This window comes from Haplochromis burtoni, unplaced genomic scaffold (genome assembly GCF_018398535.1).
Source record: "Haplochromis burtoni strain Fernald_Lab_line unplaced genomic scaffold, NCSU_Asbu1 Contig_328, whole genome shotgun sequence".
NCBI lineage: Eukaryota > Metazoa > Chordata > Actinopteri > Cichliformes > Cichlidae > Haplochromis > Haplochromis burtoni.
In genome coordinates this window covers 125,975-137,445 of record NW_024582689.1, presented here as the reverse complement: position 1 = coordinate 137,445, position 11,471 = coordinate 125,975, and the positions used below count along the sequence as shown (strand labels likewise).

General features: G+C 35.9%; 2 protein-coding genes across 3 annotated transcripts in view; both read right to left on the bottom strand.

Moving 5' to 3' along the window:
- Positions 1-1,431: 1,431 nt before the first annotated feature.
- Positions 1,432-5,639, bottom strand: myoz2b (myozenin 2b). 2 transcript variants are annotated; one of them, XM_014339992.2, is made up of 6 exons: positions 5,483-5,639; positions 4,395-4,511; positions 3,356-3,522; positions 2,936-3,029; positions 2,076-2,238; positions 1,433-1,993 (listed from the first exon to the last, which is right to left on the bottom strand). In XM_014339992.2, the coding sequence occupies exons 2-6, from the start codon at positions 4,474-4,476 to the stop codon at positions 1,768-1,770; spliced, it is 732 nt and encodes a 243-aa protein (XP_014195478.1). In that variant the 5' UTR covers positions 4,477-4,511; positions 5,483-5,639; the 3' UTR covers positions 1,433-1,767. The 2 variants fall into 2 exon arrangements, with proteins under 2 accessions (XP_005942101.1, XP_014195478.1); XM_005942039.2 differs by lacking the exon at positions 4,395-4,511 and having other exon boundaries at positions 1,432-1,993; positions 5,483-5,634.
- Positions 5,640-6,510: 871 nt separating this feature from the next.
- The window catches only part of synpo2b (synaptopodin 2b), a 13,577-nt gene continuing 8,616 nt past the window's right edge, over positions 6,511-11,471 (bottom strand). Inside the window, exon 4 of the mRNA XM_005942043.2 lies at positions 6,511-7,821. Coding sequence (XP_005942105.1) covers positions 7,312-7,821 — 510 coding nt within the window. The 3' untranslated portion in view covers positions 6,511-7,311. The remainder of the gene's footprint in view (positions 7,822-11,471) is intronic.

The window sequence follows — 11,471 nt, the reverse complement described above, 5'->3', positions numbered from 1 at the left end:
ACAAGTTTTTGATAGATTTCTAAAATATTTGTATTTTCTTGTTTTTTATAAGAAGTGGTCTAATAAATTTGTTAAGCACTGTAAGTAAAAGCTTCTGATGTGATGAACTGCTCGCACATCATTCTGCAGACACTATTCGACCTTCTCTGGAGTTCTGAGATTTTAGAGAAATCTTGTGTGACGTTTCTTCTTGTTTTCTCACCTCGCTCTCTTCCATATATTTTGCAGCTGTCTGGAAGACACCGCTTGTTTCTATTTCTTTTCCACTTTGAAAATTAATTAATAGCACACAATGATATTATATAATATAAGGAATATTTTATAATTAAGTATTATATAATTATATAAGTATTATATAATATAAGGAATAATGGTACATGTCTGATTCTTCAGCTCAGTATCAAACACCTGTACAGTGATTCATTGTATTACTATATGTATTTGTACAGTATATGTAACGATGCTGTTACAACTTCTGTCTCTACTTTCTATGATGAGAAACAATAAAACACAACAATTACATTTTTTCCTTTAGTGGTTTTGGTTTTTTCCCTTCAGGCACGGTAGAAATAACTGTGTGTGTGTGTGTGTGTGTGTGTGTGTGTGTGTGTGTGTGTGTGTGTGTGTGTGTGTGTGTGTGTAAGAGAGAAGAACAGTGTAACTTTTATACAATAGTTACATTCACAAAAAAAATATGGGAACAGCTTAAATATTTTTATACATACACTCAGTACTTTTTTTTTGGATGAAATTTTTGGATGAATTTAGTTTAGACCTCAGTTTATTTATAAATGTTGATTTATAATTGTTTCCCTAGTGGATTTTTTTTTCTTTTTTACAAATCTAAATTTACACTCACTCTGGCCTTTAAACAATGCTCAACTGATACTAAGGAACCCAAAGTATGACAACAAATCCCCCACCATTACCATCCTGATCCTAACCCTGGTCCTCATAGTGTTCACACCAAATTCTGACCCTACCATTCACATGTGGAAGCAGACAACTTGTGACTATTTGAGTTATCGTTGCTTCCTATCATCTTGAAGCAGTCTGCCCATTCTCCCTTGACCTCTGGCATCAACAAGTTATTTTTCCCAGAGAACTGATGGATATCTTCTCATTTCTGGACAGTTCGCTGTGAACTCTAGAGATGGTTGTGTGGGAAAATCTCAGTAGATCGGCAGTTTCTGAAATACTCAGACCAGCTCATATGGCACCAATAACCATGCCATGTTCAAAGTCACCTTTCTTCCCCATTCTGTTGCTCAGTTTGAACTTCACCAGGTCGTCTTCACCATGTCTATGTGCTCATGTGTGCTGAGTTGCTGCCATGTGATTGGCTATTTAGATATTTGTGTTAAAAAACAAATGAACAGGTGTACCTAACAAGAAGAATTATGAATATTACCTAAATAACTTGTTGCATGGCCATTTTTTTCTTGCAACACCAATAAATATATATATTTTTTTTATTTACAATTTATATTCATCACTTCATTCATTTTTCACAATCTATGTAATTTGCAGATATACTTCAGTATCTCTAGAGACTCCAGAACACGTAGGGGTACATTCCATTTACTATTTACATTGTTTTCTTTGACACATGTCTTCAAAGGCAGTAAACATTCTAGTTTAAAGGGTGTCAAACACATGAAACCCTCTCTGTCCATTAAAATCTCTTAAAAAAAAAATTAGTGTTACTAATTGGCTGTTTTCTTGTCACAGGCAGCACCAAGCTGGCATCATTTTGCATAAAATCATCTACAGGTCATCAGACTCTGGCACTGAGATGGGCTCCAGGGTAATAGTGGGTAAAATCAGATGGGTGCCCTCAGATATCCATCCTTGGGCTGTCCTGTTGAAGGTGGGTCTCTTCAACCCCGCATCCTGGAGCTCTGGGTATCTGGGGGGGTTCAGGTCCACTTCAGGTAGTTTAAATGTGATTCCTCTGGAAACTTTCTCAAATCCACCAAATGGAGTGGCAACCCTGTAATTAAGATCAGTTTATGACTGTCAGTCTTTGTTGTGCTCAGCTCTAATTCATTAAAACAGAGTCGTAGTTTTCTCACCGGTTGAAGCATTTGTATTCAGGAAGCTCTGACCGTGGGTCTGCTGCTGGCATTTTTAGTTTGAGAGTTTCAGCGAGGTCAGGGTCACGGAGCAGGGCCTCCTCCCATGGGGAGTGATATGACTTGTGTGTAGCTGTGGGATTTAACTTCTCAGTAGTCGTTACTGTGAAGGAGGAAACCAGAATCAGTCAAGGGCGATCATAATCTGGGTTATTGTTTGAACAGAATGATCCGTCAGCCTGCTTTGCTTTTACGTGTTAACTCTGAGCTGTTTTCTTGAGCCATTATGTTTTAGAGTGGACAGGCTTATGAATAGATACTGCGCTTAGACAACACTTAACACAGGCACACTGAGTTGTCCATCAATATGATCTGAGGCCTTAAAAATAGCACATAGTTGAAGCGTGTGCTCATCATGTAATGTGTCGACATGAGATGATATTGTGCTCAAGGGTTTTTAGAGGAGGCACAGGACTCTGCTGTCAAAATAATACAATTAAATAACGCTTTTAAAGCTGCCAATAATTAATCATAGTTACATTTAGTTCATGGTGTCCTGTTCTGGAAATCGGTTGCCATAAGATAAGACCAGCTGTTATGAATCTATGATAGCAGTTGTTATTATTATGACATCATTACATAATCAGTAGCTTTTATTTGACTGTGCAGTCTTATCGGCTGAATTTCAGACTCATGTGCAGCGGAGGAAATGTAAAACAGAGTAATCCATCTTAAAACGAAATCTTTGATTATGATTGTTTTATTTATTTATTTATTTTTGCATTACCATATTTAGATCCTCATTTAATTCACTGTTGGATAAAACAAGAACAGCCTGACTTACTAAGCTACATAATTACCTGAATCTTTTTTTTCAGCATTAGCAATATTTCCATTGGCTGGCGGCTCCACTTTTATTTCCACAGAGTGTGTATTCATGTTCAAAATATCATTCTGCAAAACAGAATAAAGTGCATCATTGGGTTAAAATATCAGTTGTGTAGCTACATGTTGAACTGCTAACATCTATTGCTGCTTTTTGTGTCACGCACATTAACAGCAAAGTGCCTGAGCAGCCTCTCAGAAGACTTGCCCGCAGGATGTAAAAGGCACGAGGCACATGTCTCTGTTATCATCCATGTCTTACCACACTCTTTGTTAAGAGCAAATATCCTGATAAATGTGTGCAGGCACCTTTACAGATTTTCTTTAAACCAAATCCTGGAACTTCAGAGAGAGATAATGAATAAAAAGTAAGTAAAACAAACAAGTCGACTTACACTGAGCAGCGCATTTGCTTCGTTTTGAATACTTTCAAACGTGTATTTGTCAGATCTTCTCTGGCGCATTTTGAAAAGCCGAGAACCTCTGTTGGAAAGCAGAGATAACTCCTCCAACATGATGTCTTTAGGAGTGCTGAGCTTCTTTCCAAGGTCCATAACGTAACCTGCCCAACAACAAAGTTGAAAAGATGGGGAAAAAGCAGTCTGTTATGTAGTTTAATGTATTCATTACATTTTGCATAATAGTGATGAGGCAATATTTTTTTTGATATTCCAGTATTTTACTGTATGTACTTTAAGTTTTAACTTTGAATTTTAATTTTCACTGATAACTGATGTTTTGCTATAAATGAGAGAGTGCAGGCAAAGGTTCCTGGTTTATGTCAATGCCACAATAAAAACTACATTCATGAGTACATAAATAACAATATTAGTTTGTATCTATGTTAGATGCATATTCCTGCAGACATTTGTGTACTAAAGTAGGAATGGATGGGATTAACAGTGGCCACTGGCTTGTTTTCCCATAAACCCGTCCAGGAGATCATTGCAGCACTGGTTTTAAAGGTAAAAATGTGGGACAGAAAGTATAAATATACACAACGTAATGTCAGTTTATCGGCCTGGCTAGGTTTAGGCAAGCTCATAAGATAGCATTATATGAGTCACAAAATGTATAATTTCAATTCTGTGAGCTCTGCCATGGAAAACAAATTGTCCCCATTGTACTTGTACTTGTACAATAGTTTTGGCTGTACGTGATGCTCCGTTATCCACGTGTACAGACAGAATGTACCCCAGCTGTCACAGACCTTCACGTTTCCCAAGCAGCAGTTGGCCCTCACAACCTCCCTCCCTGACACCCAACCAAAAATAGACCTTTGGAAATGACAAAAACATAGCCACCATAGGTATAAATCATCCCATTAGCTGATTTATGGTAGTCACTGGAGAGCAGCCTTGACATTTTGAACTCTGATAACAACAAATTTTCTCTTGTGTTTTTGTCTGCCGAGCCTCAGCTCTAATATCATACCGCTGGTACCCTGGACCTCTCGGCATATAGCTGTGGCACACTTCTTCCTCTCTCCAGCAGGCATTGTACAGAATTGTGACATTGTGGCTTTGGCGAGATGGGAAGAACTCAGGAGGACTGGAAACACATACAGGACACAGGATGTAGTTGTTCTGCCAGAATCATAAAGTTTTATTTTTTGCTCATAGGTTGATGAGTTTATAAATATAAGGCCATGTATGAAATGGAGAGTATTTAAAGATCTCTAAATAAAACTCAAAATATATTCCTTCAGTGTTCATTCTGTTCCTGTTTTGGTACATAATAAAATTCACAGACATGAGACATGTATAGTTTTTGAGTCTCTAACGTCTGTGTCCCATTTGCTGTTTGCATATCGATGATTTGAACAGTATACTGCTCATGTCATTTTATAATAAACTCTGAAGGTGCCACATTTAAAGATTGCAGCATATTGCATAACCTATAAAGCTCCATTGTACATGCATTAGTGCCATACATGCAATTCTTAAATCTCTGGTGGTCACTGCACCAGTTTTTCAGTATGTGAGCTAACATTAGTGGCATCGCTTTTAATGCTGCGTAAAGGTCAAGGATGAATATGTGTCCTAAGTTTGCATGCGTAGCTGGACACAATCATTGTCCTGCAGAGCCAAATAAAACTGCTCAAGCATGAGACCAAAAATATTTTTCTCTGTAGCTGGTGTTTTGTGTATTTTTAGGTTTACTTTGTTGCTAAATTCAGAATGAGATCAAAGATGGTACAGCTCTAAAAATGCTTTTTAGAAACTCTGAAATGTTGAATAACTCTGCTGTGCCCTATGCCGTTGACTTTGGAAGAACTGTATTAAAACAAAATGTTAAAAGTAAAAAGAAAGACGATCAATGGGATTCTCAATGCAAAAATATAGCCAATGCTCTGATAAACTCCTAAACACACATGCAGCCATTTAGAAAACATAAATGTTAGATGGTGTCAAATTTAATTGTTTTTAAATTTTAAAAGAAGTGCTGTGTTAACGTTATTAGAGCATAATTAAAAATACATCACATATTCACAAAATAAGCTTGATAAGGCTTGTCCATACCTGTGATGGTCGTCCTGTATCCTTGAAGAGGAGACACGGAGGCTCAGGGGTCAACCTACAGTAGGTAGTTTGATCTTCCCTGATCTTCACACTCCTGGACACTAAAGCCAAACTGTGAGTGTGTCTCTGGGTCTGTTGTGACTGGAATGCAGCTTACATCAATAGGCTAAATTTAACCTGCCAAACACTCAAAACCAATCTCAAACACCATGGGGCAAGGATCGCTATCATAGAGAGAGGGGGGAGGATGGACAGCGCACACACCCACTCAGTGAGATTTTGTTTGGTGCCTCTCCTGTCTCTCGACGCCTTATATTCGACATGTCTCTGTGGGCTGACATAACCTCTGAGGTACCATGCCTTCATGTTAGGGAAGCTGTTAATGCTGCGTGCGCACTTCTGTCTCCAAACTGAGTTGTGTTACTATTGTTATGTGTAATTACTGACTCTGGATAATGATAAACAGATAAGAGAGGGGTGTTAAAGGGGTGATGGTGTATTGCCAAGAAGGGTTTTACATCAAAGTCATTATCCTTGCAGTTGAAGCTGTTGCAGTGCTGCAGATATTCTGACCATTAAATCTTTTTCAAAGTCTGTGAAGTTTAAAATAGGAATAAGGCTGAAACCCTGTCAACTCAGTATTTTAACCCTTTAAAGCCTGAACCATGAAATAATTGCCAGAAAATTCTAATCTAAAAATGGAGCGTTTATTGAACCATCTGACAAAATTGTTTAAAAAATTAATTACATTTTATTTTCTATATATAAATTTGTATCATATTTGCTACATCCGCCATTAAAAAAAAAAGCTTAAAAATGTATCCTGCAATTTATACCATTTTTCAGGGGGGAAACCAGCATCAGCTGCATGTGATATTATCCTATAATCTGAACTTAAAAAGGCAAAACAGAGAAATGAAAAAGACTAGATCTACTCTTCAAGAGTCAAATTTTACAATAAAAGATCGATATCAGAAACTTCTGAGAAACAAATTAAATTCAAATAACAACACTAAAAGTGTGTTTTAATCTGTTTTATTTCTTGTGTTTCAAAAGTGAAAACAGTGACATTGTACACGGTAAGAGCCCAACTTTAAATTTGCACGCGTCACGTGGAAACTCTGGCACTCAAGGACAGCATCTGCTTCTGTTAACACTTAAACACCACACAGTGTCTGATCAAAGGTGGGAAACTTTGCATTTATTCATGCAGGATTCATTCCTATTAAAAGATCAACAAAATAAAAGCAAATAAGCCAACACACAGTTTGTCACTTTAAATAACACTTTCCTTAAGGCACACACACTGATTGTAAGCTTACAACTTTTCTGGCAATGCATTGCAAAAGATAAAATAGGAACCATATGATGTCTGAAAAACACAAAAGTCAATAAAGTGAATGAAATAATTGGAAATGGTTACTTGTGTAATCGCCACTGCATTACTACTGAGAAAAAATCTGATTATTATAGGATGAGTGATATAATACTGTTTGGATGACACTCTGGTGGCACAATAGCAACATTTCCCATGAAAGCTGAGCTCATATCTCACACAATCGTCACAGTATGTTCTTGCTTTAAACCAAATGATTTTTTCATGCAATCAACATAATTATCCATCCCGTCATAAATGCAAAACCAACATAACAAATGGCTTAAACTGTGCCAAAGCCTTACCCTCATTTTTCGACATACAGTACTCCATCTCCTAGTGACAAATAACAATTCTCTGCATTTCATGTTTTCTATATTCTGAAGGAAAATCTGTGCCTTACAATGTTAATATCATTTATTATTTCTCTTTCTCTGATATCTGACTTCATCTATTAACTTCGCTGAAATGCACTGTACACAGGAGAGCACTTTGTTGGACTGAAGCCTTGTGCCATTTGCCCAATACTGGCCCTAAGAGGCTGGGCAGGTCTGAAGGGAGGCCCATAGAAGGCTGGTTTCTCAGGTGAGAATGTCCTGCTCTTGGTAAGAATGTGAAAAGCTGGGGCCTCATGATGATAATGACTCTTACTGACAGGTGCAGGATCAAGAGATACCCTGCGTTTCCATTCTTCTGGAGGCTCTGGCAGAGATCCCCGGTGCTTTGCAGCTTTGGCATTAGTAGCTGCAGATGAGGGGAGAAACAAAAAGGCTTCATCCACAGAGCCAATAGGGCTTCTTGATGCTGCCTCCCATGGTGTAAGTGGTTTGTGGACTTTTTCTTGGAATGATGTTTGCCTCTGTATTGGCAGTACCCCGGGTGTGCTCACTGGTGACAGATGTCCAGGAGAAGGCATTGAACTCAGTCTCTGAGGCAGGCTCAGCGAACGACTTCTACCAAATCCCTAAAAGAAAAGCACAAACTTGTTGGCTGGAGTGACAGCAGCATTGCAGACTCTGCTGCCACCATCTGGCTTCTCTGAAACCTGGAGAGCTAATGCTTTTGAAGTATATTCATATTTTAAGTTTAATAAAATGTGTGTTACTCTTCTCTAAAATAAAAAAAAGACTTACTGAATAAAGATTATCCTTGAATTGTCCTATGACAAAACATTACCATTATGTGAATGTTTGAGCCCTAAGAGTGTCAGGTATTGAAACTATTAGTTTCGATGCTAGGGGTGGGAATACTATCAAATGCCTCAAATAAAGAACAGCATGTAGGATTGAGTTGCACCAGTTACCCTGGTATAAAAGTCTAAATAAGGACTTAGACCTCTGATATTTCTTAAGTCATTACCTTTGCTCGAAATTAGGAACCCTGTTTTTGTGATTGACTTGAGTTGACCTATAATGCTGTCTTTCTTGTCAAGCATTGTTGTATATTTGATATTGTTGTGGCTTCACTCTAGCTGTTCTGTTCTGAGTCTTTTTAAACTTTTTTATTTCTTGCATCTGTCCTTGCTTAGAAAAGTGTTTTAACAGCCCACGAGAGCACTTTGTACTTCGTGGGTGATGCCTCAACAGAAATGGTTTACTCAATATTGCCTGCAGAAGCTAAAGAAAGCAATGCATGTATTTGATGTTGCACACCTGTGGTAAGTGTAGCTATAATTGCTCTGCTGGTATACTTGTGTCTCTGCACACAGAAGAAGGAATACATTGATGCATTTGAAATCTTGTTCATGTTTATGTCTTTAGCTCTGTGAAATAAATTAAAGTAAAGATACTTTATTACTTTACCAAATCCATCTTGACTGTCTGTTCTTTGATATTTTTTTATGTCATTGTTTGGTCATTTTATTACATTTTCCTTTTTACACTTCCACAGAGCAAGGGCAGAAGTAGTGTTAATGGTTAGTGTTTTGAGGTCGTCCCCCCCCCCCCTTTTTCCATCTTCTTTTGATTGATTAAATATGCCTTACATTGTCTTTTAAAAAGTGCAGATTCCACATTACAAAGCAATTTCAGATTTGTAGAATATTTTGAGGTTTTATTTGTTTTTTCTATGAATCCTGTTAAAATGTTTTAGTGAAAACAAATGGACATGGTTAATATCAATATTAGTAGCAAATGGACAATTTCACTCATATATATCTGAATTTTAGGAATTATTCAGACTAAATGAAGAAGATTTCCGAACTTACCTGCTGCTGGTTCAAGCACCTTGAAACAAGTACAGTGTTAATGCCATTGAAAAGACAGGGGAAAAAACTTGGAACTACTGGAACTATTTCCTCTGCCTCTAGAATTTGCATAAGAATTACAATTTTTTTAAATTACTTATTTTATTTTTTTATTATTTTTTTTAGTTTGAACAAGTATTTATGTTATGGGTCTATTTCTAAAGGCACTCTAATAGTGTTTTTAATGCAATAAAAACAAACAAAACATTTAGCTACACGTAAGTATGTCAAAATTTTAATTTAATAACTTTTCTGGAAAAAAACCAACAACTTGAAACTGAGAAAATAACTTGAAATTTTAAGTTATAAAATCAAAATTTTGAGATGATAACCTGTAATTGGGACTATAAATGTTTTTTTGAAAAAAAAAAAAAGTAAAACTATTTTGTTTTTGCTTTTTTCAGTGGCAGAAACAAGCTTCTATATAGCTCTCATCAGATTAAAGGTAGACAGAGTCATGCTGTAAACTGTGTGACTGGATAACTCTCTAACTATCTTTTTCATTGTCACAAACTCCTGAAGTCAACTGAATGTAGCATTTTTCATATTGCCTGTAATCTGCATACTATAGTATTTAGCAAGTTTGTGAGCTTATCCAAATACACTTTCCCTCTCACACACACAGGACAAGGAAAAAGACAATACTTAAGAGAAAGAAATGTAAACTTAAATGTGCAATTTTACATGTGACCTGTAGAGGTCCACAGAATTGGGATGAGCTTGGAAGCACTTTAAAAACATCAATATTTTTCAGTATTTAAAAGAACTTATATACAACAGCTGCTACTAAAATATGTTTGATTTTGAACCCTGTATAGCAAAGATCTTTCAAAATCTGCAATAGCACTATATTTTAAGTTCATACTTTAATAAACTACTTACTTTATATACTTTAATACTATTATCATGTGCTAACACTATCACTGCCTACGTGTGTTAGATTAGTATTATTAATATGACGATATTTGAATTAATAAGACATTGTATGTTAGAAGGTTGTGTTTGTTTTTCATGATCTTTTATTTATCCAGGTAAAAGTCTCATTGAGATTAAAATCTCTTTTCCAAGTGAGACTTGGCCAAGAGGACAAATGTATATAATTGAATGAATAGTGGAATTGTAAAGCGCTTTGGGTGCCTAGAAAAGCGCTATTCATTATTATTATTATTATTATTATTATTATTATTATTATTATTATTATTATTATTATTATTATTATTATATTTTTCATGCATATCATCTGATGCCTGGGCCACTATTTAGTCCAATTTCATAAATAACTATTTTGCATGTTAACATTTTTTTTACTTGTATTTTAAGCTGACTTCTGAATAAACTAAACTGAATTTAATTTAATTGAACTGGTAACTATAATAAAGGTGTTTGTTGCATAATTATGGCTGTAACTAGACTGAGAGAGAGAGAGATTGATGTCAATCAAATGCTATTTCTACATGAAATAAGCAAAAAAGTTTATTAATGTGTATAGTTTCTCAATAGAAAACAGGAACACTAAAAAGGTAAGGAAATGTTTTGTGATTGCTGTATCTTTAATCAGCGATAATAAGTTAAGGGTATATGAAACCACTGAAAATGCTCAAAGCTTTAGTTAATTCTACTCTGTCTCTAGTTATACATTTGAAAAAAATGCCTCTTTGCTGTATACAGATAATATATTATTTATCATGACGGAAGCTAATGACTTGCTTCAAATTCTGCTTCCAAAAGTGTGCAAAAAATATTTTGGGGGCTGAGATTATAGTTCCAGACTTTCAACATTCAGAGATTAAGATCGAAAAGCTGTAACACACAAATACAGTTAAGTTTGAAAGATTAGGTCGTAATTGCTAAAATTGCAACAAGATTGAGCCACTTATGTGCAAAAGTGTGAGGCAGTGAGAAAGACAAAGGAGAAAGGAAATAGGGAAATTGTTCACAACACACATATGAAGTACACAAGTAGGAGGAAAGAGAAATTTAATAGCATGATAGTGCCGAGTACAAGAAGTGCAAACACTGACATGTCAGAAAGATGAGGGGATAAAGATCTGCAGTAGATGTTTTCGTGAAACCGTAGCAGAACATTCAAATTTCTATGATATTTTGCTCATTTTTTCCATCAAGGATGAGGATATAGAATTTCTGATGAAATTTCTGACAGTTGAATAACTGGCCATGTTGAAAAATACCCACATAAAAAACATTTTTAGAATATTTTAGTCATCAGGTCACAACCAAAATGAATGCTTTTTGCTGCTGTAATGCCATCAAAGTCTGGAATGAGGCTGAAGCAAATGCAAATTGTTTCCCCAAACACACATGAGTATTATAAGTATAAGTTGTAAAAATCAGTTATCATTAACTTGAAT

Bases quoted from the DNA above. Each gene is read 5' to 3' on its own strand.
- myoz2b (XM_014339992.2), bottom strand. From the start codon at position 4,476: ATGTCACAATTCTGTACAATGCCTGCTGGAGAGAGGAAGAAGTGTGCC. The intron at 3,523-4,394 runs GTATGATATTAG...GTTGTTGGGCAG, and splicing joins AGAGGTCCAGGGTACCAGCG to GTTACGTTATGGACCTTGGA. The intron at 1,994-2,075 runs GTGAGAAAACTA...TCTTAATTACAG, and splicing joins GAATACAAATGCTTCAACCG to GGTTGCCACTCCATTTGGTG.